The sequence below is a fragment of the Procambarus clarkii genome, chromosome 80, assembly GCF_040958095.1.
Source record: "Procambarus clarkii isolate CNS0578487 chromosome 80, FALCON_Pclarkii_2.0, whole genome shotgun sequence".
NCBI lineage: Eukaryota > Metazoa > Arthropoda > Malacostraca > Decapoda > Cambaridae > Procambarus > Procambarus clarkii.
Window position 1 is genome coordinate 26,006,484 of NC_091229.1, and position 25,663 is coordinate 26,032,146.

At 47.2% G+C, this 25,663-nt stretch overlaps 2 protein-coding genes across 3 annotated transcripts in view; one reads left to right on the plus strand and one right to left on the minus strand.

Annotated features, from left to right (window-relative positions):
- The window catches only part of LOC123746364 (protein CREBRF homolog), a 145,034-nt gene that overhangs the window by 20,053 nt on the left and 99,318 nt on the right, over positions 1-25,663 (plus strand). The gene's annotated exons all lie outside the window — the stretch shown is intronic.
- LOC123751676 (histidine-rich protein PFHRP-III-like) lies at positions 17,012-17,455 on the minus strand. Its single transcript, XM_045733763.2, has one exon. It carries the CDS (start codon positions 17,453-17,455, stop codon positions 17,012-17,014), a length of 444 nt encoding a protein of 147 aa, XP_045589719.2.

Consider the following 25,663-nt stretch of genomic DNA (forward strand, 5'->3'; position numbering starts at 1 on the left):
CACCATCGAAATGTTAGAGGACCCAATGTTAGAGGACCCAATGTTTGAAAGATTGCTCCAAGATGAGACGCCCCGCTCCCACAGCTGGTGGCCCAAGAGCCTCGATTTACTAGATGAAAACCCCGCCCCAAAGTATATAATTCCCAGATGAGATACTGACCAGAAATCCTTCCCCCAATACTTGAAAAAACTGCGTATATATATATGTATGTATATGTGTGTATGTATGGATATATGTATATGTTTGTATATGTATATATATGCATATGTATGTATGTGTGTGTATATGTATACGTACACATATATAAATCAATAAATAATAATAATAAAATAAAGAGCCTTAAACAGAACAACATATGTGGAAGCATCGGAGTGTGTATATATGAATGCTACACAGTATTCATCTATAGACATCCACATGTGGTGAAACACATGTCAAGAACCTCTCACACACTCACAGCTCCCTGACAAGAGGGAGCCAGCTTAGCTTAGCTGCCAACTCCCACACATGGTGTCAGCAAGGCGGACAGCCCGCCTGCTTTCATACCTCTCACTGTATTTCCCACTTCTATACTTCCCTTCACCTATGCCTCTCCTTCCTCTTTACTCAAAAAACCACACACCAGAAGATGAAGAGACGTATTATATATTGACCTCTTTATTGACAAACATTAATTGAAATTTTGCCTTATCTGGGGAATCCAATTAGGTCTTATTAAAGTGAGGATAATGCTGGTATTCACTGTCACACAGGACAGAGGGTCATCCATAACACTATAGGTCTAAACTGTAGGCTGAAACACACACACACATATATATATATATATATATATATATATATATATATATATATATATATATATATATATATATATATATATATATATATTTGATGGTTACAGTCAACTACATTCGACGTTTCGGTCCATCTTGGATCATTATCATACGTCAGGCTGCGAGCAGCCGCGTCCAACAGCCTGGTTGATCAGTCCGGCAACCAGGAGGCCTGGTCGACGACCGGGCCGCGGGGACGCTAAGCCCCGGAAGCACCTCAAGGTAACCCCAAGGTATTATCAGGTCGATTGTGATCATGTGAGGAGACAGTTGCTGGAGCTGTGCTAACAGATAGGATCAATGGATACTAAACAAGGGCGATATATAACATGTTACTGGAAATAGGAGAACTACCAGAAAGTTGGAAATACAACAATATAATGCCAATTTTCAAATGTGACACGCTAGACGGTGCCGGTCGGCCGAGCGGACAGCACGCTAGACTTGTGATCCTGTGGTCCCGGGTTCGATCCCGGACGCCGGTGAGAAACAATGGGCAGAGTTTTTTTTCACCCTATGCCCCTGTTACCTAGCAGTAAATAGGTACCTGGGTGTTTGTCAGCTGTCACGGGCTGCTTCCTGGGGGTGGAGGCCTGGTCGAGGACAGGGCCGCGGGGACACTAAAGCCCCGAAATCATCTCAAGATAACCTCAAGTCCCTAAATTGCATATCCTGCAAGGTGGTGGAAAACGCCATAATAAAGAGACTATCTTGAGGTTATCTTGAGATGATTTCGGGGCTGTTAAGTGTCCCCGCGGCCCGGTCCTCGACCAGGTCTCCACCCCCAGGAAGCAGCCCGTGACAGCTGACTAACTCCCAGGTACCTATTTACTGATAGGTAACAGGGGGCATCAGGAGAGAACTCGGGTCTTCAATAGGATCGTTTCAACATCTATCAATTAAGTTGTATGCTCTAGAACGCAGGTAAGGAAGATAAATCATGATTTACACTTAAAAAATAATCATCAGTCACATATACAAGGTTGACCAACATGCGAATTGTGTCTAGGAATCTGATTCAGGAGCTTGTATATCACATACGTCAGACCAATTGTAGAATATGCAACACCAGCGTACAGTTCTTATCTCGTTAAACACAAAACAGTGTGGGTGAAAGTTCAGAGGTTATGCCACCAGACTAGTCCCAGAGTTAAGATGGGTATGTGCTACAAGGAATCACTATAGGAATTAAACTTAGTGGCAGTAGGAGAGACAGAAACAGAGAGAACATGATTACCACATACAAAATACCCAGGGAAATAAATAGCACAATGAGAGGAGGAAATACGAATGAAAAAAAGTGAGCATAGGAAGAATTTTGCTCAATGTCAGAAAAATTAACAATTGGGATGAACTAAGAATGTGTGTGTGTGTGTGTGTGTGTGTGTGTGTGTGTGTGTGTGTGTGTATTCACCTACTTGTGTTTGCTAGGGTTGAGCTTTGCTCTTTCGGCCCGCCTCTCAACTGTCAATCAACTGTTTACTAACTACTTCCCCCCCCACACACACACACCCCAGGAAGCAGCTCGTGACAGCTGACTAACTCCAAGGTACCTATTTACTGCTAGGTAACCGGGGTATTCAGGGTGAAAGAAACTTTGCCCATTTGTTTCTGCCTCGTGCGTGAATCGAACCCGCGCCACAGAATTACGAGTCCTGCGCGCTATCCACCAGGCTACCAGGCCCCCCTGTGTGTGTGTGTGTGTGTGTGTGTGTGTGTGTGTGTGTGTGTGTGTGTGTGTGTGTGTGTGTGTGTGTGTGTGTGTGTGTGGTGTGTGTGTGTATGTGTGTGTGTGTGTGTGTGTGTGTGTGTGTGTGTGTGTGCGTGTGTGTGTGTGTGTGTGTGTGTGTGTGTGTGTGTGTGTGGTGTGTGTGTGTATGTGTGTGTGTATGTGTGTGTGTATGTGTGTGTGTGCGTGTGTGTGTGTGTGTGTGTGTGTGTGTGTGTGGTGTGTGTGTGTATGTGTGTGTGTGTGTGTGTGTGTGTGTGTGTGTGTGTGTGTGTGTGTGTGTATGTGTGTGTGTATGTGTGTGTGTGTGTGTGTGTGTGTGTGTGTGTGTGTGTGTGTGTGTGTGTGTGTGTGTGTGTGTGTGTGTGTGTGTGTGTGTGTGTGTGTGTGTGTGTGTACAGTCGGGTTCGTTCTCGACACACACCATCGAGAATCCCGGGTTCGAATCCCGGGCGGGACAGAAACGGTTGGGCACATTTCCTTTCACCTAATTCAACTGTTCACCTAGCAGTGAATAAGTACCCAGGAGTTAGTCAGCTTGTTGTGAGGTTGTATCCTGGGCGGGGTCAGTAATTCGACCCTTAGTGAGGGGGGGGGGGCCTCGATATAAGCCTACAGTGTATGAATACACTCTGGCTTCCTGTCCCCGGGACACAATAAAATTATGTATCCCCACGTATCACCCTGGAGAGGGAAGTCTCAGGGCCTTTACCACATTGTTACAGAATCATCAGTCTCCGAGGAGACATGATTCCAACATACAAAATATGTTCCAAATTGAAGCGATTTCCACTCTCCCTCATCCACTGAGGCAGCGAGTAACGGTGAGGGGAGAGACATCAGAGTGGCGAGATGTCACCAGCGGAGTCCTACACGGCTATGTTCTTGGACCCATCCTGTTTCTAGTATATGTAAAGTATAGACTCATTCCTCTCAATGTTTGCTGATGATGCAAAAATTATGTGAAGAATTAAAACAGATGAAGGTAGACGGAATCTACAAGACGACCTGGACGAACTGGAGGAATGGTCTAGAAAATGGTTACTAAAGTTCAACTCAGGAAAGTGTAAAGTAATGAAATTAGGCGAAGGGAGCAGAAGGCTGAACACAAGGTACCATCTGGGAGGTGAAATCCTGCAAGAGTCAAATACAGAGAAAGATCTGGGGGTTGATATCACACCGAACCTGTCCCCAGAGACAAACACCAAAAGAATATCATCAGCGGCATATGCTAGACTGGCCAATATAAGAACTGCCTTTAGAAACTTGTGTAAGGAATCATTCAGGACCTTGTATACCACTTATGTAAGACCAATCCTCGAATATGAAGCTCTAGTCTGGAGTCCATACCTTGTTAAACACAAGACGAAGTTAGAGAAGATTCATAGGTATGCCACCAGACTGGTCCCGGAACTGAGAGGAATGAGTTACGAGGAAAGGCTAAAGGAGCTGAACCTCACGTCCCTGGAAAACAGAAGAGTAAGGGGAGACATGATAACCACCTACAAAATTCTCAGGGGAATTGATAGGGTGGACAAAGACAAACTCTTCAGCACGGGTGGGACACGAACAAGGGGACACAGGTAGAAACTTAGTACCCAGATGAGCCACAGAGACGTTAGAAAGAACTTTTTCAGTGTCAGAGTAGTTAACAAATGGAATGCATTAGGCAGTGATGTGGTGGAGGCTGACTCCATACACAGTTTCAAATGTAGATATGATAGAGCCCAATAGGCTCAGGAACCTGTACACCAGTTGATAGACAGTTGAGAGGCAGGATCAAAGAGCCAGAGCTCAACCTCCGCAAGCACAACTAGGTGAGTACTGGCAACCCCGAGGAGCTGTGACCTGTATACCTGTATCACCCAGTATGTTAAGAGGTCACACCTGGCTATGACAGGTGTGTGTGTGTGTGTGTGTGTGTGTGTGTGTGTGTGTGTGTGTGTGTGTGTGTGTGTGTGGACAGCGACAGGTGTGAGGTGAGAACAGGTTTGGCCTACACACACATTTGGTATTCGTCCTGGAGTGCCGCACGAAGTGCCGTGCCTCAGACACTCAAGGGAATGCTAAGAGACAGCCTGGAAGGAATGGTTAAGTCAGAGAGAATCACTTAGTTAAGTGGACTCGACGGAAAAAGTGGTCGTTTGAACAAGGTTTTTCTTATGCTAATGGTGCCATTTGATTGAAACCTGTTAATTGCTCAGTGTTTTGTATTCTCTCTTACCTGAAACATACCTGAAGGAGGTTTTGAGAGTTTCTGATTATTCTCTATCATACTCTTTATTTAATAAGGTTGTCCTTTATGTGAGGTCTAATATATTGTGCTTTTTATATTGGGGTTTTGTGGGCTATTTTTATTTTATTTTTATTAAATCGTCCTATTTTTGGTGTATTTTTTTTTTTAATTTAGCTCATTCTGAAGTTATCTGGTGTATTGTGTTGTATCGGGTGTATAGTGTTGTATCTGATGTATAGTGTGTTGTCTACAACAGTTGACTGCAATGTAAACACGCACGTACACACATAGAGCCCAATAGGCTTAGGAATCTGTACACCTGTTGATTGTCAGTTGAGAGGCGGGACCAAAGAGCCAGAGCTCAACCCCCGCAAACACAACTAGGTGAGTACAACTAGGTGATTACACAAGAGGTTGTTCTGGAAACTGGAACATACTGGAGGAGTGACAGGAAGACTTGTGACATGGATGAACATGTTCTGACAGAGCCATGAGGTTAGTAATCATAGGCGATGTGTCAGACTGGCGACAGGTTACCAGTGGAGTCCCACAGGGCTCAGTTTTTGCACCAGTAATGTTCAGCCTCTAAATAAACGATCTACCAGAAGAAATGCAGAATTATATGAACATATTTGTTGATGGTGCCAAGTTACAAGGGAACTTAGACAAGTTCTCAACAAGTTTCCACAAGACTTTGATGATTGTCATGCCCTTCAAGTTGACTGGACAAAATATGTGTATGGGACCACATGTATGAAGTGGAATTTAATGTGAATAAGTGCCACATTATGGAATGTGGAATTGAAGAAAATAGGCCAAACACATTCTATAAATTATGTGAAAAGTTTTAAAGAATTCTGATAAAGAAAGAATGAGATCTAGGAATGGTTCTGGATATATTAACTCTCTAAGATTATATATTATGTATAACTAAGATTATATGTAACTCACCTGAGGGCCACATGAAGAACATTGTAGAGGAGCCTATGTTATTCTTTCCAACTTAAGAGTCGCTTTTAAATACACTGATGGCGAAATATTAAAGAAATTGTTCACGACCTTTGTGAGACCAAAATGGGAATATGCAGCGGTTGTATGGTGCCCGAAAAGGGAGAATAGTTGTAGGGTGCCGGTCGGCCGAGCGGACAGCACGCGGGACTTTTGATCCTGTGGTCCTGGGTTCGATCCCAGGCGCCGGCGAGAAACAATGGCCAGAGTTTCTTTCACCCTATGCCCCTGTTACCTAGCAGTAAAATAGGTACCTGGGTGTTAGTCAGCTGTCACGGGCTGCTTCCTGGGGTTGGAGGACTGGTCGAGGACCGGGCCGCGGGGACACTAAAAGCCCCGAAATCATCTCAAGATAACCTCAAGATAGGTAGAAGATGGAGAAAGAAGAAAACGAGGAGACATGATCACTACGTACAAAATAATAACAGGAATCGACAAAAATTAGAAGTGAGAAGGTGGTGGAGGCCAAAACCGTCAGTAGTTTCAAAGCGTTATATGACAAAGAGTACTGGGAAGACGGGACACCACGAGCCTAGCTCTCATCCTATAACTACACTTAGGTAATTACACTTAGGTAATTACACACACGTGTTTGCATGCATACATAACATACATATCGGGAATACAGGAAGCCTTGCCGCACGTGTCGCCCTCCCCGGGAACCGAACCCCGAACCATTGGTTTGGGAGCCGGGCGAAGTCATGACACCATTCTCTCAACCCCTCGCCTCTCACGCCCCTTCCCCAGCACCCCCCCCCTCCCTCTTCCCCCCAGCACCCCCCTCCCCCCTCCCCCCCACTACACCCCCTCCCCCCTCCCCCCCACTACACCCCCCTCCCCCCCCACTACACCCCCCACCACACCCCCCCCATTACCGCCCCCCTACTCCTCCTGCTGCACTTGGAGCTCTTATGTCAGGAAAGAAGAAATCGCACCGGGTACAAGAGCTAGAGCTCCCCTTCCATGTAGGAGTCTTAGGTAGGTACTCGAGCCCGGCCTCTGTCCTCGCACGTCAGAGGTCCTCCTCCACCCTGTCCTCGTACGTCAGAGGTCCTCCTCCACCCTGTCCTCGCACCTCAGAGGTCCTCCTCCACTCTGTCCTCGCTCCTCAGAGGTCCTCCTCCACCCTGTCCTCGCACGTCAGAGGTCCTCCTCCACCCTGTCCTCGCTCCTCAGAGGTCCTCCTCCACCCTGTCCTCGCACCTCAGAGGTCCTCCTCCACCCTGTCCTCGCACCTCAGAGGTCCTCCTCCACCCTGTCCTCGCTCCTCAGAGGTCCTCCTCCAGAGGAGGGAGGCTGGGTGCTAGGAGGAGAGCAGCTGGGTGCTGGGAGGAGGGCGGCTGGGTGCTGGGAGGAGGGAGGCTGGGTGCTGGGAGGAGAGCAGCTGGGTGCTGGGAGGAGGGAGGCTGGGTGCTGGGAGGAGGGAGGCTGGGTGCTGGGAGGAGAGCAGCTGGGTGCTGGGAGGAGGGAGGCTGGGTGCTGGGAGGAGAGCAGCTGGGTGCTGGGAGGAGGGAGGCTGGGTGCTGGGAGGAGGGAGGCTGGGTGCTGGGAGGAGGGAGGCTGGGTGCTGGGAGGAGGGAGGCTGGGTGCTGGGAGGAGGGAGGCTGGGTGCTGGGAGGAGAGCAGCTGGGTGCTGGGAGGAGGGAGAAGAGCAGCTGGGAACAACAATCCTAGAATGTGTCTAGGTCCTCCTGTAACTTCCCGCAGTCCTTCATCTATTTTTTTACGTTCCAAAGTTCCAATGTTTACGTTCCAAAGTTCCAATGTTTACGTTCCAAAGTTCCAATGTTTACGTTCCAAAGATCGTTGCCGATTACCTCAGCAACACTCCTGAGACAGCCTTAGGGGACCCCTCGTGTCACGTCTCTTCAGCTCAATTCTTCTCTGTGAGCGTTTGTTCTCCGTTCTTCGTGTTCTCCCTTACCCAGTTGTTCTCCTAGCTATTCAAGCGGGTTTCTCCCTCCTCCATTCATGAGAAGCAGAACCACGTGCTTTTTAAGAGTCTAGGATGGTCAGTTGTACCCAGCTTTCTTTTTCCCAGTCATAGTGTGAGATCCTTGTTTTATCATTCTACATATCTACTTGAGGGGTTCTTCTACTCCCCAAACCCGGCCCGAGACCGAGACTATGTGTATATAGTATATAGCTTGGCGTATATAGAGGACCGGCTGCTTGGGTAACAGCTTCTCCCCCATATCAACCTACCCTGGCTTTGTGCCCTGGAGAGGCCACTCCAGGGGTCAGATTCACGAAAGCACTTACGCAAGCAATTACGAACGTGTACATCTTTCCTTAATCTTTGACGGCTTTGGTTACATTTATTAAACAGTTTACAAGTATAAAAACTTCCCAATTAATTGTTGTTATTGTTATAAACAGCCTTGTGGTACTTCGAAGTTCATTAACTGTTTAATAATTGTAAACAAAGCCTCAATTTTTGACGGCTTTAGTTACATTTATTAAACAGTTTGCAAGCATGAAAACTTCCCATTCAACTGTTGTTATTGTTATAAACAGCCTCCTGGTGCTTCGGAGCTCATTAACTGTTTAATAAGTGGAAACAAAGCCGCCAAAGTTTGAGAAAAGATGTACAGGTTCGTAAGTGCTTGCGTAAGTTCTTTCGTGAATCTGGCCCCAGAGCGACAACCAGAGAGCAACTCCATAGTCTCATATGACTGGAGAATGCCTACTACTACTATTACTATTATGCATATAGTTTTTCAGGTATGTCTTTACTCATAAATCGATGATTGATCATTCTCTCCAGGTACTCAATTTTCACAATCTGGTTACTTTCTCCAGTACTTTGCATGGAGTACTTGCAAGTGACGTGGGTCTGTAATATAATAACTACTGCCTGTTACTCCTTAAAATATTGTACTTCATGCAGCTCAGCGTTCAATCCCCGACCGTCCAAGTGGTTGGTCACCATTCCTTTCCCCCGTCCCATCCCAAATCCTTATCCTGACCCCTTCCCAGTGCTATATAGTCATAATGGCTTGGCGATTTCCTCTGAAAATTCCCTCCCTTCCTTAAAATATTGGGCCTGTTGTTGACTGTTTCCAGAATTGTGGAAGATCTCCTGTCTTAAGCGTTTTATTTACAACTTGAGCGGGTGATAAAGAACCTGTTTAGTCTCCTTTTAGTACCTTGTTTAGTCTCCTTTTAGTACCTTGTTTAGTCTCCTTTTAGTACCTTGTTTAGTCTCCTTTTAGTACCTTGTTTAGTCTCCTTTTAGTACCTTGTTTAGTCTCCTTTTAGTACCTTGTTTAGTCTCCTTTTAGTACCTTGTTTAGTCTCCTTCAGCAACTATGGTCATATTAAGTTGTGTTGCATGTGTTCCTTGTTCCTTGTTCTAGTTCCTGTTCCTTGTTCTTGTGTTCTAGTTCCTTGTGGTGTTGTCTTATCTCATCATTGCTTCGTCGTCTCGTATTTCTCCTGATCACCATTCCTCTTGCGAGCCTTAGTGTCGCCTCAGCCTGGTCGTATAGTGAAATTGTTACTTGGCTGTAATGTTGGGTTAAAAGGGGCTCTCAGCTGTCATTCTCAGTATCTTGAGGTTATCTTGAGATGATTTCGGGGCTTTTTAGTGTCCCCGCGGCCCGGTCCTCGACCAGGCCTCCACTCCCAGGAAACAGCCCGTGACAGCTGACTAACACCCAGGTACCTATTTTACTGCAGTAGAGAGCATTGATTTTCAGTTCCTTCACTAGTATCTCTGTTATTCTCTCTCCCTAGTTCTCTCTAACAAAAATATTTTTTTCTTTTATTTTGTTCTCAGGGTTTGAAGAACATTTGTTGTTCCTTGCTTCACCTAGTAAACCAAGGGTTTGAAGAACATTAGTTGTTCCTTGCTTCACCTAGTAAACCAAGGGTTTGAAGAACATTAGTTGTCCCTTGCTTCACCTAGTAAACCAAGGGTTTGAAGAACATTTGTTGTTCCTTGCTTCACCTAGTAAACCAAGGGGTTTGAAGAACATTTGTTGTCCCTTGCCTCACCTAGTAAACCAAGGGTTTGAAGAACATTAGTTGTCCCTTGCTTCACCTAGTAAACCAAGGGTTTGAAGAACATTTGTTGTTCCTTGCTTCACCTAGTAAACCAAGGGGTTTGAAGAACATTTGTTGTCCCTTGCTTCACCTAGTAAACCAAGGGGTTTGAAGAACATTTGTTGTCCCTTGCTTCACCTAGTAAACCAAGGGTTTGAAGAACATTTGTTGTCCCTTGCTTCACCTAGTAAACCAAGGGTTTGAAGAACATTTGTTGTCCCTTGCTTCACCTAGTAAACCAAGGGGTTTGATTGGTTCGAGGCCGAATTAGGAGGCCTGGTCGAGGACCGGGCCGCGGGGACTTTGAACCCCGAAATCATGGCAAAGATAACTGCTGGGCTTCTCCCGTCCATCTCCCTCTTAAGTGGGGCGAGGAACGCCGTGGAATGTGCCCCTCACCGGGCTATGCTTCCCATTATCTCTTTGTTTGTCTTCCCCTTTTATTCTCCCTCCCATTGTGCTTCTTGGAGAAAGGCCTCCCCCCCTCCCCAAGTCCCCCCCCCCTCCCCAAGTCCCCCCCCCTCCCCAAGTCCCCCCCCCTCCCCAAGTCCTCCCCCCCTCCCCAAGTCCTCCCCCCTCCCCAAGCCCCCCCCCTCCCCAAGTCCCCCCCGTCTGTGTCTCCACAACCTCCTTAGTCTTGGTCTTATCTATTCACTTAACTCGGCTATGACAGACACAATAATACGGTAATTGCTATAGCTCCAAGGACCACAGGGGTGTATATACACTGAGAGGTGTATCTTCTTGGTGTATATATATACTGAGGTGTATCCCGCTTTTTTACACATTTTTTACAGAATTTACAAGCAGTTTTTTTTTTATTATTATTTTCTACCACAGACGTGGCCAGACATTTACAATGCTAACCAGCATATATACATTTTCTTCTGTCCTCCATGGACAGGGTTAGAGAAGTGTTAAACATACAGTTCAAGGGTTTATTGAACACTCAACCACAGAAGGTGATTCGGTGCTTTTAAAATGCTAAGCTAACCTACATACGTAAATACATAGATACACAGATTTACGTATGCCCTACATAAAGTGTTTGATGTGTCTTTTACATAGTGTAAAAATAAGGCGCTAAGAAGAATTGCATAACACCGTCCACCATGTGATCAGACAATCCAGGAGCTCCATGGACTCCTGAATATTCATTTACTAAACATCAGACTACAGCACCGAACCACCAGCCAGGGTGTGGAACACCATTGGAATGTTAGAGGAAGCAATGCTTGAAAGACTACTGCAAGATGAGACGCCCCACTCTCAACCTGGTGGCCCAAGAGCCTCAGGCTGGTGGCCCAAGAGCCTCAAGCTGGTGGCCCAAGAGCTTCAGGCTGGTGGCCCAAGAGCCTCAAACTGGTGGCCCAAGAGCCTCAAGCTGGTGGCCCAAGAGCCTCAGGCTGGTGGCCCAAGAGCCTCAGGCTGGTGGCCCAAGAGCCTCAGGCTGGTGGCCCAAGAGCCTAATACAGACACGCAGCTCACTGGAAAAAAAGAGCGAGTTTAGCTTAGCTACCAAACACACACATCGTGTCAGCAAGGCGGACAGCCCGCCTGCTATCATAACTCTCCTTTCCCATTTCTAAACTTTTTCCCCTTTACCTGTGTCCCTCTACTTATTGTCTTTTATCCTCTTAGGAACACTGACACATGACAGTTTTGTTTCTGATATTGCGATAACGTGTTTATTTCTCTATCACACTTTTTTGTAACTCTGCAACCCTTCCCCCTTTATTTGTAATTCCATCTGCATTAATGTACATAACTTTAATGGTAAGTGGCAGCTTTGGTCTTGCCTGTGGGGCTCTGCTTCCCATTGTTCCGTGTACAATGCTGATAAGGAAATGGGTGTGTGTGTGTGTGTGTGTGTGTGTGTGTGTGTGTGTGTGTGTGTGTGTGTGTGTGTGTGTGTGTGCGTGTGTGTGTGTGTGTGTGTGTTGATCTTGTCACGCCTGCTGCTCCTTGGGACGAGTGGATCGTCTGTCTGTCTGTCTTGGCAGCTAGTCTTGCTCTCTTGTGTTCTTTGTTGGTGAATGTGGTGGTGTGTTTGTTGTGGTGGTGGTCTGCCTGTGATGGTAGTGGTGGTAGAGGGGCAGCTGTGGTAGTGGTGGTGGACACGGGGTAGTGGTGGTAGAGGGGCAGCTGTGGTAGTGGTGGTGAACACGTGGTAGTGGTGGTAGAGGGGCAGCTGTGGTAGTGGTGGTAGAGGGGCAGCTGTGGTAGTGGTGGTAGAGGGGCAGCTGTGGTAGTGGTGGTAGAGGGGCAGCTGTGGTAGTGGTGGTAGAGGGGCAGCTGTGGTAGTGGTGGTAGAGGGGCAGCTGTGGTAGTGGTGGTAGAGGGGCAGCTGTGGTAGTGGTGGTAGAGGGGCAGCTGTGGTAGTGGTGGTAGAGGGGCAGCTGTGGTAGTGGTGGTAGAGGGGCAGCTGTGGTAGTGGTGGTAGAGGGGCAGCTGTGGTAGTGGTGGTAGAGGGGCAGCTGTGGTAGTGGTGGTAGAGGGGCAGCTGTGGTAGTGGTGGTAGAGGGGCAGCTGTGGTAGTGGTGGTAGAGGGGCAGCTGTGGTAGTGGTGGTAGAGGGGCAGCTGTGGTAGAGGGGCAGCTGTGGTAGAGGGGCAGCTGTGGTAGTGGTGGTAGAGGGGCAGCTGTGGTAGTGGTGGTAGAGGGGCAGCTGTGGTAGTGGTGGTGGACACGGGGTAGTGCAGGAGGTGCAGCTGTGTTATGATAAGCTACAAGCTCCTTTGTCGTCGCCATTAGGCAACCATTTAAGATATTATTAAGTCTCAGTTTAACATATTTTGTACACAATCATGTTTATTACTCATTAGATATTAATTATATATCACAACGTTGAATTTGCTGTAATAGGTCTATTATAATTACGAGGTGAATGTCTAGAAACATCTAGTTAATAAACGCGCCCTAAACACGCGGTAAATTTTGGCGGGAAACCCACATTGGGTAGAGGTAGCCCGTAGTCACGTGGTTCGCTTTGTTTATAAACACGTTCCCCCATGTGGCCCCTCCCAGTCACTCCCCCTCCCCACGCCCCTCCCTCCTACCCCCCCAAACACGAGGGTGAGTAAGAGCGGCCAGGCCACAAAGGATGCATTTTCACGGCCTGGAATGCATTTTTTTATAATACATTCCACTGGTCGGTTCGAGTTTAAAACAAAATGAACTAGCTGGGCTTGATTACGTCGGAGGCTGACCGTTTTCCGAGTACAGAGCGTCGCTTCTTTGTTATGGTGGAGCGGGTCCCGGCAAGCCGCTCCGTCGTGGCCTGGCGACCGAGGACGGATTTAGCCTCGGGCCGCGTTCCCCAGGCACAAGGAAAAAAATATATATTACAAGCCACATAATGCTGAGTAAGGGGCCCAGAGTGCGGGCCGAGCCTTGTGTAACTCGTTCTGGAACTCCTGGGAAGGTGGACATCATAGTTGAGGTTGCTGGGTGTGAAGGGACTAACATGGAGTGGTAAGGGGCCCATCGATACATGGCTGACCGATGACTCATTGGTATTTTGTATCTAGTTGCATCCTGTATCGCAGTGGTCAAGGGGTCCGGCCGTGTAGGCGGTTCACAAGCTAAAGGGCCCGGGTTCGACTCCCGCGCAAGAGGACGACGTTTAAGGACGTTACCTTTACCTGATGCCTCTGTTCACCAATTGGTACATAGGAACCACGGTAGGCAACTGTTGTCTGCATCCTGTACACCTTGATACGCCTAACACGCATCCTGCCCCCTGGTGGTATCAGCAGGAAACAATATCCTGGCTGATTGTATATTAATGTTAACAAATGAATAAAAAAAATGGCCATTACAATTACCAAAACAGGAGTCATGTTAAACACATATTCTAATTATTCATTAAAACATGTCGTTTTCTCAATTATATTTGCGTTAATTTGGAGTTTTAATAGAGTGACTATTGCACCACGTTGCACAGCGGCCGTAGTCCAGTGGCAACCTTGTTGAAAGTAGGAAAAAGTTGTCTATACCTGGATGTACTTGAAGCCAGAGTGCTTGTATGTATAGTCGAGAGTGTTATACAATGGTATATCTTTCTTGTATGTGAGACTGTGTATTAATGCGTAATTGTGTTCATTATGGGTTCCTATATAACCCATCCTGTACCCAGTAGGTTCAATAAGACTGTATATTAATGGGTAATTGTGTTCATTATGGGTTCCTATATAACCCATCCTGTACCCAGTAGGTTCAATAAGACTGTGTATTAATGGGTAATTGTGCTCATTATGGGTTCCTATATAACCCATCCTGTACCTAGTAGGTTCAATAAGCCATACCCAACCACTTGGACCATCAGGGATCGAACGCCGACTCTGCAACCCTGATACGACGTAGAAACAACGTTTATTACGTTATCAAAGTTGATTTAACCTTGAACTGGCGTTTCTCTTTGACAGCGTTGCCAAAAGGTTGGTGCGGGTGGGATGGTTAGTTATATAGTGGGTTCAGGCGCTGGTGCAAGGCATCACAAGCCTGTGACGCAACATCTTGCGAAACCTGTACATCTTCCGTTAATCATGGTGACTTTGTTGACATTTATTGAACAGTTTATGAACTCCGGACTACTTTGAGGTGGTGTGTGCCCACACTAACCTTGCGGGTGGGAGGTTTCCAAGTTCCTAAACTGTTTAATAAATGTAAACAAAGCCGCCATGATTAGGGAAAGTATTCTATAGTTTGTTGCACGTGTGTGTATACCAGTTTACATATTCTTGCATGGGAGTCTACCAGTTTACAGTTTCTTTGGCTGTGTCTTTAAAACTTGAACACAACTTAAAAGCGATTGGAGACCACTTACAATTATTGTGTTATATAGGGATCTATATATGTATTTTATATATGTGATCTATATATGGTATATATGGATCTATATATGTTATATGTATATGTGACATGAGGAGATGTGTGTGGGGAAATGGGTTCAAGTGCAGAGGTTCGGTCTTACATTTTATAATTTTTTAATAAACTGGACTTCGGGGCAAATAAACTGTTTACTGGACCTGTGAGTGAGCAGGTCCAGTTTATTGTGACTTCCGGCTCAAAATATGAGCCGTTACTCACTGTCATGAGTGACAGGTTTGTTGAGTAAGCTGAGTCCTTACTGGAGGTAGGATCAGAGTGCCCCCTATGGGAGTTATGGTTTGGTTCATTTATTATGCACCCCATACCCATCCTGTGGGTGGTAGTGGACCCCATACCCATCCTGTGGGTAGTAGTGGACCCCATACCCATCCTGTGGGTGGTAGTGGACCCCATACCCATCCTGTGGGTGGTAGTGGACCCCATACCCATCCTGTGGGTGGTAGTGGACCCCATACCCATCCTGTGGGTGGTAGTGGACCCCATACCCATCCTGTGGGTGGTAGTGGACCCCATACCCATCCTGTGGGTGGTAGTGGACCCCATACCCATCCTGGTTGATACCTGGTTGATACCTGGTTGATGGGGTTCTGGGAGTTCTTCTACTCCCCAAGCCCGGCCCGAGGCCAGGCTCGACTTGTGAGAGTTTGGTCCACCAGGCTGTTGCTTGGAGCGGCCCGCAGGCCCACATACCCACCACAGTCCGGTTGGTCCGGCACTCCTTGGAGGAAACAATCTAGTTTCCTCTTGAAGATGTCCACGGTTGTTCCGGCAATATTTCTTATGCTCGCTGGGAGGACGTTGAACAACCGCGGACCTCTGATGTTTATACAGTGTTCTCTGATTATGCCTATGGCACCTCTGCTCTTCACTGGTTCTATTCTACATTTTCTTCCATATCGTTCACTCCAGTACGTTGTTATTTTACTGTGTAGATTTGGTACTTGGCCCTCCAGTATCTTCCAGGTGTATATTATTTGATATCTCTCTCGTCTTCTTTCTAGTGAGTACATTTGGAGGGCTTTAAGACGATCCCAATAATTTAGGTGCTTTATCTCGTCTATGCGTGCCGTATATGTTCTCTGTATTCCCTCTATTTCAGCAATCTCTCCTGCTCTGAAGGGGGAAGTGAGTACTGAGCAGTACTCATTATTTCATTCATTTTCTCATACATTCTTTAATGTGTATACTACGTCCTCTCCCTTCCCCTCTTCTCTTCCCCCCCCCCCCCCCTCCCTCCTCCTCCTCCTCCTCCTGGACGTGACTCCCACACTTCCCCATTCTTGCCTGGTCTTCCTGTTGAGTCATATCCTGTTCCCTGGGGCCCCCGGCTGCCTGCTGTCCTCATGTTGACAAAGTCTGGAACTGGTTTATCGCTGTTGGAAATGCCTCGCCTGAACCAATATTATTATGTGTGGTATTTCCCGCTCATACTAGGGGTAAGTGTGTGTACTCACCTAGTTGTATTCACTTAGTTGTGTTTGCGGGGGTTGAGCTCTGGCTCTTTGGTCCCGCCTCTCAACCGTCAATCAACAGGTGTACAGATTCCTGAGCCTACTGGGCTCTATCATATCTACATTTGAAACTGTGTATGGAGTCAGCCTCCACCACATCACTGCCTAATGCATTCCATCTGTTAACTACTCTGACACTGAAAAAAAATTTTCTAACGTCCCTGTGGCTCATGTGGGTACTCAGTCTCCACCTGTGTCCCCTTGTTCGCGTCCCACCCGTGTTGAATAGTTTATCCTTATCTACCCTGTTAATTCCTCTGAGAATTTTATAGGTAGTGATCATGTCTCCCCTTACTCTTGTGTTTGGCAGACCCTTGTCATCACAAACACACACATCTCCCCCCCATACCCACGCCTGTTCCCCACTTCCTCCCCCCCCCATTCCTCATCTTCCCCCTCATGCTACTTAACGTAATAACTGATGACCGAGCATGCTTGCGACCCCCCCCCCACAACCCCCCCCCCACAACCCCCCCCCCCCCCTCAACCCCCTCCCCCACAACCCCCACCGAGGATAGTGAGACGGAGGAAACTAAGATATTCCACTCCCCAAGAACATGTCAGAAGAGTGAGGAGAGTTAACACAAGACACCAATGTCTAAGTGGTTCATATTGTGCCTTAAGGCTGGAGACTTAATACGCGATTTACTCATCAGTTGACTGACAGTTGAGAGGCGGGACCAAAGAGCCGAAGCTCAACTTCCCTCCCCCCTCAAGAGCAACTAGGTGAGTACACGAGTCGTGATGATGTATCTTAACTGGAGTCGTTAACGCGTTCTCTCTCGTTATTTTGCGTGGGGGTGTGAGCGTTGGTGGCGGTGTGAGCGTTGGTGGCGGTGTGAGCGTTGGTGACGGTGTGAGCGTTGGTGGCGGTGTGAGCGTTGGTGGCGGTGTGAGCGTTGGTGGCAGTGTGAGCGTTGGTGGCCGTGTGAGCGTTGGTGGCAGTGTGAGCGTTGGTGGCAGTGTGAGCGTTGGTGGCAGTGTGAGCGTTGGTGGCGGTGTGAGCGTTGGTGGCAGTGTGAGCGTTGGTGGCGGTGTGTGAGCGTTGGTGGCGGTGTGTGAGCGTTGGTGGCGGTGTGAGCGTTGGTGGCGGTGTTGACAACGCGGGCTTGTGAATGGACCCCTTAGCTGGGGGATTGTTGCGACGTCTCACCGCGCGGTGAATGGGGCCCAGATTGTGAGGTGAATGGGTGCTCATTCCTACCCCTCAACACGTGGCTTTTGGAAGCCAATATTTTGTTGGCCGGATGTGAACGTTTCGCTTCGAAAATTGACGTTTTTACTGTAGGCATAAACGTTCAGATTTGTGCATGAGTCATGATTAAGTGATTATCTGTGGACTAGAGAGGTGAAAGTTGTCAATTGGTCTCTATCAGTTATAGAAAATATAGTCGTGTGCATTGATTTCTATCAAACGATAGCCGAATGGTTTGTGAGATACGCCAAGTAGACAAGCTATAGAGAGGGTACGGTAAGTGTAGACTTGTAACTCAGTTCCTTCTTCTCAACCTCTTATGCTTAATAGTCACACCATTCCCATGCACAATAACACCATTCCCCGCTGTTACAACTGATATACCAGCCTGTGGTGCACGAGTGTCTTAGGCTCTTTTGTGAATCTTGGAAGATGTAATTCCCCCGTTCTGTCGTCCAAGACTCGAAGCATCTGTCGAGTCTCGGGAATCAAGACTCGAAGCATCTGTCGAGACTCGAGGCATCTGTCGAAACTCAAGAATCAAGACTCGAAGCATCTGTCGAGTCTTGGCAACCGTGATAGGATAAGGGGTCAGAAGTCGTCAAGCACGACACCCCCACAAGACACTGAGGTCTTATCTGTGGCGACAGCGTGGAGGGGCTCCAAGGAATGTGTTTACTGGCGCCGTGGGCCGCTAGGAGAATCCCTCAGGTCCCGGGAATCAATTACCAGACACACGTCAGCGAGTCGCCCTCCTCTTGCAGCCTCCAGGACAGCTTAGTCTGTAGACTTACTGCACAGTTTACCTGCTCCACTTCCAGGTCGTCCTCAGCACAGTAATTACGGTAAACTGTCGTGGTTGTGGTACGAGGGACTTAAGCCAGAGTCGGCAGGTTCGTAAGACATGTGTCTGAAGCCATGCCCGTCTATCACGAGATATAAAGTTAGTCGTCTCAAGGTGGATTTTTTATACATTTTCTGATTATTTTCTGAAGTATTTGCCCAACCACTTGGGCTGGACGGTAGAGCGACGGTCTCGCTTCATGCAGGTCGGCGTTCAATCCCCGACCGTCCACAAGTGGTTAGGCACCATTCCTTCCCCCCGTCCCATCCCAAATCCTTATCCTGACCCCTTTCCCAGTGTTATATAGTCGTAATGGCTTGGAGCTTTCTCGTGATAGTTCCCTTCCCTTCTGAACTATTTTGCTAGCTATTCAAGTCAATAGCCGATTAGTTCTATTTACCTAATTACGTGTGTGGGATCGAACATATGGTCTTATTAAGGGGCTTATTAATAAGGATTAAGACCGTCACTGGATAAGGGAGTACCTAAGCAACAGAAAACAGCGAGTCACTGTGAGGGGTGAAGTCCCGGAGTGGCGAGGCGACGGTATTGGGATTTCCTGGTGTGTATAGTTAGGGTGAGAGGCGGACTGTCCGCCTTGCTGACACCGTGTGTGTGTGTGTGTGTGTGTGTGTGTGTGTGTGTGTGTGTGTGTGTGTGTGTGTGTGTGTGTGTGTGTGTGTGTACTCACCTAGTTGTACTCACCTAGTTGTGTTTGCGGGGGTTGAGCTCTGGCTCTTTGGTCCCGCCTCTCAACCGTCAATCAACTGGTGTACAGGTTCCTGAGCCTATCGGGCTCTGTCATATCTACACTTGAAACTGTGTATGGAGTCAGCCTCCACCACATCACCCCCTAATGCATTCCATTTGTCAACCACTCTGACACTAAAAAAGTTCTTTCTAATATCTCTTTAGAAAGTGTGTGTGTGTGTGTGTGTGTGTGTGTGTGTGTGTGTGTGTGTGTGTGTGTGTGTTTGTATTCACCTAGTTGTGCTTGCAGGGGTTGAGCTCTGCTCTTTCGGCCCGCCTCTCAACTGTCAATCATTTTTATTTCCACACACACACACACACACACACACACACACACACACACACACACACACACACACACACACACACACACACACACACACACACACCCACACACCCAGGAAGCAGCCCGTAACAGCGGTCTAACTCCCAGGTACCTATTTACTGCTAGGTGAACAGAGGAATCAGGGTGAAAGAAACTCTGCCCTATTTATTTTCCGCCTCTACCGGGGATCGAACCCGGAACCTCAGGACTACGAAACCGAAGCGCTATCCACTCAGCCGTCAGCCCCCCTCCGCCCCCCCCCGACACACACACAGGAAGCAGCCCACACCAGTTGCCAAACTCCCACGGGTACCTATTTACTGCTAGGTGAACAGAGGTACCAGGTAGAAAAACAATAATAGGTTCCTGAACATCTCTATCCTGCTGCAGAAACCGTAATTGGGACCTATTGCTTGTGAGCCGGCCGGGACCTATTGATTGTGAGCCGGCCGGGACCTATTGCTTGTGAGCCGGCTGGGACCTATTGCTTGTGAACCGGCTGGGACCTATTGATTGTGAGCCGGCTGGGACCTATTGATTGTGAGCCGGCTGGGACCTATTGTTTGTGAGCCGGCTGGGACCTATTGCTTGTGAGCCGGCTGGGACCTATTGCTTGTGAGCCGGCTGGGACCTATTGTTTGTGAGCCGGCTGGAACCTATTGCTTGTGAGCCGGCTGGGACCTATTGCTTGTGAGCCGGCTGGGACCTATTGCTTGTGAGCCGGCTGGGACCTATTGTTTGTGAGCCGGCTGGGACCTATTGCTTGTGAGCCGGCTGGGACCTATTGCTTGTGAGCCGGCCGGGACCTATTGATTGTGAGCCGGCTGGGACCTATTGATTGTGAGCCGGCTGGGACCTACTGATTGTGAGCCGGCTGGGACCTATTGCTTATGAGCCGGCCGGGACCTATTGATTGTGAGCCGGCCGGGACCTATTGCTTGTGAGCCGGCCGGGACCTATTGATTGTCAGCCGGCCGGGACCTATTGCTTGTGAGCCGGCCGGGACCTATTGATTGTCAGCCGCCCCGGCTCCAGAGGACTACGAGGTTGTTTACAACAATAACAACCTCGGGTTGTTGGTAAACTGGTACAATAAGTGTAAATCAAGAGAAAATCAGTTGAAGCCGTGAGAAGGATTCGAACCTGCACCCTGGGTACGTCCAGTGGTTTAAAGGCGTGTGCTGGTACCTCCCGGAGGTTCGAATCCACCTCGTGGCTCCAACTGATTTTTCTCACTGATACATGACGTTAATGTGATTTCTTGTGTGCAAGTTGTAAACAAAGTTGTGATGATTGAAAAAAGATGTAGAGGTTTCGTAAGAGATTGCGTAAATGCTCGGTGAAGCTTGACCCTAGACTCTACGAGTGGTGGTGTTAACCTTCCTGTTATAATATCCAGGGGCCAGATTCACGAAGCAGTTACGCAAGCACTTACGAACCTGCCCATCTTTTCTCAATCTTTGGCGGCTTTGTTTACAATTATTAAACAGTTAATGAGCTCCGAAGCACCAGGAGGCTGTTTATAACAATAACAACAGTTGAATGGAAAGTTTTCCTGCTTGTAAACTGTTTAATAAATGTAAACAAAGCCGCCAAAGATTGAGGAAAGATGTACAGGTTGGTAAGTGCTTGCGTAACTGCTTCGTGACTCTGGCCCTCAGCTCTGGACCTGATGATATTAGTATTTCTCAAGTTCACCACCAGAGGTCTCACTTAATTATTGATCATATGCAGATCTGTATAGGCTCGTGTGTGGCGTTTGTTGATCGTGGCGTTGCTATGTGGGTACGTTTACGGGCCAAACAGTTACGTGCTCACTGACGAAACCTCTATATCTTTCTTACATCACTGCGGCGGTGTATTAAAACAGCTAGCGAGGAGCCCCGAGACGTCACAACCCAAGGTTGTTATTGTTATAAACAACCTCGATGTGTTTCGGAGTTCATGACCTGTTTAATACATGTAAACAAAGCCGTCATGATTGAAGATATACAGGTTTCGGAAAAGGACACTTAGGTGCTCCATGAACCCCGGTGAAGGTCTTGGCAGACGTGGAGAGTTCAAGTTCAAGTAAGTTTATTGAGACAAGAAAAAAAAAATACATCTCAAAGGGATAGAGTAGCTTAGGCTATTTCTACCCTCCCCCCCTGAGGTACTAAGTTAAGATTTGGTTAGACAGAAGCTGTATTTCAAACAAAAATATATATTTTGCTGTATTTCAAACAAAAATATATATTTTGCTGTATTTAAACAAAAAATATATATTTTGCTGTATTTCAAACAAAAAATATATTTTGCTGTATTTCAAGCAAAAATATATTTTTCCTGGTTAAATATTTGAATATTTGAGGCAATACTTCACTGCCTCTTGTTATCACATATTTTGTTGTGGTAATGTACTCGTGTTAACTTGTTATCACAATGAATCATCTTGTGTTTAACGAAACACACACATGTCTTAGTATAACTTGTTTACAGTTGTTTTAACACGTGTTATTGTTGCTTAATCTTGTACTTTCTTCACACCTCGTAGCCTAGTTGACCGAATGAATGGAGACGCTTGCAAAGTTAATTATAATTCTGACATATTGCTGTTATTGCTCAGCAGTTTAGCTTTTGAACGTTGATTACTTTCTTTATCAAGTGCTGCGCATCTGTGGAGTCGAGTAGTGCCTCGACTCTCTATCTCCTGAGGCATGATAAAACGTTGGGAGAAGTAGCAGCAGCCATTATCATGCGACTAGGCTTCGTTCCCAGCCGCTACCCCTCCCCTTCTCTCTCTCTCACTCCCTGCAGACCCCCTCCCATCACCCCTCCTCTCCCATCCCCTCCTGGTGCCCATCACGTCATGACCTTGCCGCCTGTACCTGGTGTGTCATAACTGCATGACTCGTCCATGCCCGCCACCACAGTTCCAAAGGGTCACAGTGTGTTAGAGAATCAGTATGTCAGAGATAGAGTCTTGCGTCCTCATCATTGTGAGAGGGGTTGGGGACGGGGGTTTATCCGGCTAAAGAGGAAGCACACACACACACACTCTAGCCCTCTTCTTCGTGGTACGGGCTCACCATAGCCCGTGCTACATGCACACTTCGTTTTGATTAGCTAAATCTAAAACCACAACAACATTCTTCGTGGTTACATCTGTGGCTCACATATAGGAGTGTGTAGATGGCTCGTTCCGCGAATCGCAAAAAAAGGTGATTTGGCGCAGAGGGTTGAATGCGTCGGGTGGGAATGGAGTGTGTTGAAGGTGGCGTGGGAGCGCAACAGTAAAATGTGTACTTGGATGAAAAAACGATTCTTCGCGGCAGGGGATCGTATTCCAGGGACCATAGGATTAAGGACTTGCCCGAAACGCTACGCGTACTAGTGGCTGTACAAGAATGTAACAATTCTTGTATATATCTCAAAAAAAAAAAAAAAAAAAAAAAAAAAACTCACCACCAATAAGAGATCATGTACACTGCCCCGCCTACTCACACAGCCTAGCAACACTCGGGTGGGAACCCGTTGGGCAGCCTGGAAGAGTCGACACTAGGAACCTCCATCTGGGAAATTTTGGCTGGTAGGTTATACCGCTTTCTGAGGCGTCTGTCTGGTGTACGGAGCGGGGTAAAATATATTTTTTTGAGTCTCAGTATATCGCTTATATTTCAAAATCACAAGTGGCTCATTCGGGGTAGGACGTTTTTGTCACGTATGTGACTAGCAGCGACCCCCCCCCCCTCTCACCCCTTGAGGTTATCTTGAGGTTATCTTGAGATGATTTCGGGGCTTTAGTGTCCCCGCGGCCCGGTCCTCGACCAGGCCTCCACCCCCAGGAAGCAGCCCGTGACAGCTGACTACCTCCCAGGTACCTATTTACTGCTCCCAGGTACCTATTTACTGCTCCTCCCATGCACATACATGCACTTATAAACATATATATCTCCCCTGTATCTCCCTCCTTCTCTCTCCATTCTCTCACCCCTCCATTACATCTGCGGCATATGCGAGGCTGGCTAACATTAGAACAGCCTTTAGGAACCTGTGTAAGAAATCATTCAGAACCTTGTATACCACATATGTGAGGTTATTCCTGAAGTATGCGGCCCCAGCATGGAGCCCGTACCTTGTCAAGTACAAGACGAAGCTGGAAAAAGTTCAAAGATATGCCACTAGGCTAGTCCCAGAACTAAGAGGCATGAGTTACGAGGAAAGGCTGATTGAATTGCACCTCACGTCGCTGGAAGACAGAAGAGCTCGGGGGATATGATCACTACATACAAAATTCTCATAGCAAGAACTGTTTCAGTGTCAGAGTAGTTAGTAAATGGAATGCACTACAAAGTGATGTGGTGGAGGCTGACTCCATACACAGTTTCAAATGTAGATATTATAGAGCTCAAGAAACTCAGGAATCTGTATACCAGTAGATTGACGGTTGAGAGGCGGGACCAAAGAGCCAAAACTGAACCCCTGCAAGCACAACTAAGTGAGTATAACTAGGTGAGTATACACACACATACACCCTCTCCATACCAGATCCTCCCAGCACACTCACACCCCAGGTTCCCCTTCCTAGACCCTCCCATCCCTGGCCCTCCCTGTTTCACTACTCCAGGGGAATCAACCGAAACTGAGAACAGAAGAGAGTCAGCTTCAAGGTGATGTACTCGAACATAGATAGGATTACAAGCAAGGCAAGTGAACTTAGGTAAAGAGCACAAGAAGTGAACTCAGATGTAACTGGACTCATGGAAACAAATCTCTCAGGAATCATAATGAATGCGGTGTTTCTCAAGGACTACACTGTAATAAGGAAAGAGAGGAAAGGTAGGGGAGGAGACAGAGTAGCCTTACTAATGAGAAAGGAATGAATTTTCAAGGAGATGGCTATCCCAGGCTGCGAGGGATTCAAAGACTACATAACAGGCACCATGACGATGGGAGGACCTAGAGCAGTAGTAGCAGTGATATATAACCCTCCACCAAACAACAGAAGACCAAGGCAAGAGTGTGACAGAAATAACATGGCAGTTAGCACTATAATTAAGAGGACAACCGCTGCTGCCTGTAGAAATAGATCCAACCTGCTCATCATGGCGACTTCAATCACGGAAGGATAGACTGTGAGAACAAGAAACCGCATGAAGGTGAGGATACATGGAGAGCCAAACTAATGGAGGTGGCGACAAGAAACTTTTTAAACCAGCATATCAGGGAACCCACAAGAATGAGAGGAAACGATGAACCAGCGAGACTCGACCTGGTCTTCACTCTGAACGACTCCGACATAAGGAAAATCGGTTTCGAGGCCCCGGTAGGAATGAGCGCTCACAGTGTACTGACGTTTGAGAATCTGGTCAAAGAAGGGTTAATGAACTCGAGGAAGAGAACTGAAAACAAAAGGCTGGCATTTCAAAAGGGAAACTATGTGGAGATAAGAAAGTTCCTAACAGATATAACATAAGAAACAAAGCTCAGAGGAAAGACGGCCCAAGACATGATGGACACATCACCCAGAAGTATAAGGAGGCAGCAGGCAAGTTTGTCCCAGTCCAAAAGGAAAAAGCGAAATGCAGATGAGAAGCCCATGGTTTAATCAGAGATATAGGCTAGCTAAGCAACAAAGTACAGGAACGTGGAGAAACTACAGAAATATCAGGACACTTGAGAGCAGAGAAGGTTAACAGAGTGCCAGGAATGAATACGTCAGGGAGAGAAGAGAGGCAGAAGGACAATACGAAAATGACATAGCAAACAAGGCAAAGACTCAACCCAAGCTGCTGCACAGTCACATGAGAAAAACAACAGTGAAGGAACAGGTGATGAAACTGAGGATAGGGGCAGACAGATTCACTACAAATGACAAGGAAGTGTGCGAGGAACTGAATAAGAAATTCCAGGAGGTCTTCACATTAGAGCAAGGAGAGGTTCCAGAGATAAGAGAGGCAATAGTTAACTAGACATCACTAGAAGAGTTTGGGATTACCAGTGGGGATGTAAGGAAACTTTTGCTAGAATTGATGTGACAAAGGCTATAGGCCCAGACGGAATCTCACCATGGATACTAAAGGAAGGAACAGAAGCACTGTGCCTGCCACTCTCTATGGTGTATAACAAATCACTGGTAACAGCTGAACTGCCAGAAATTTGGAAGACAGCCAATGTAGTCCCGATATACAAGAAGGGTGATAGACAGGAAGCACTGAACTACAGGCCAGTGTCCCTAACCTGCATACCATGCAAGCTGATGGAGAAGATTGTACGAAAAAAGCTAGTGGAGCATCTGGAACGAAGGAACTTT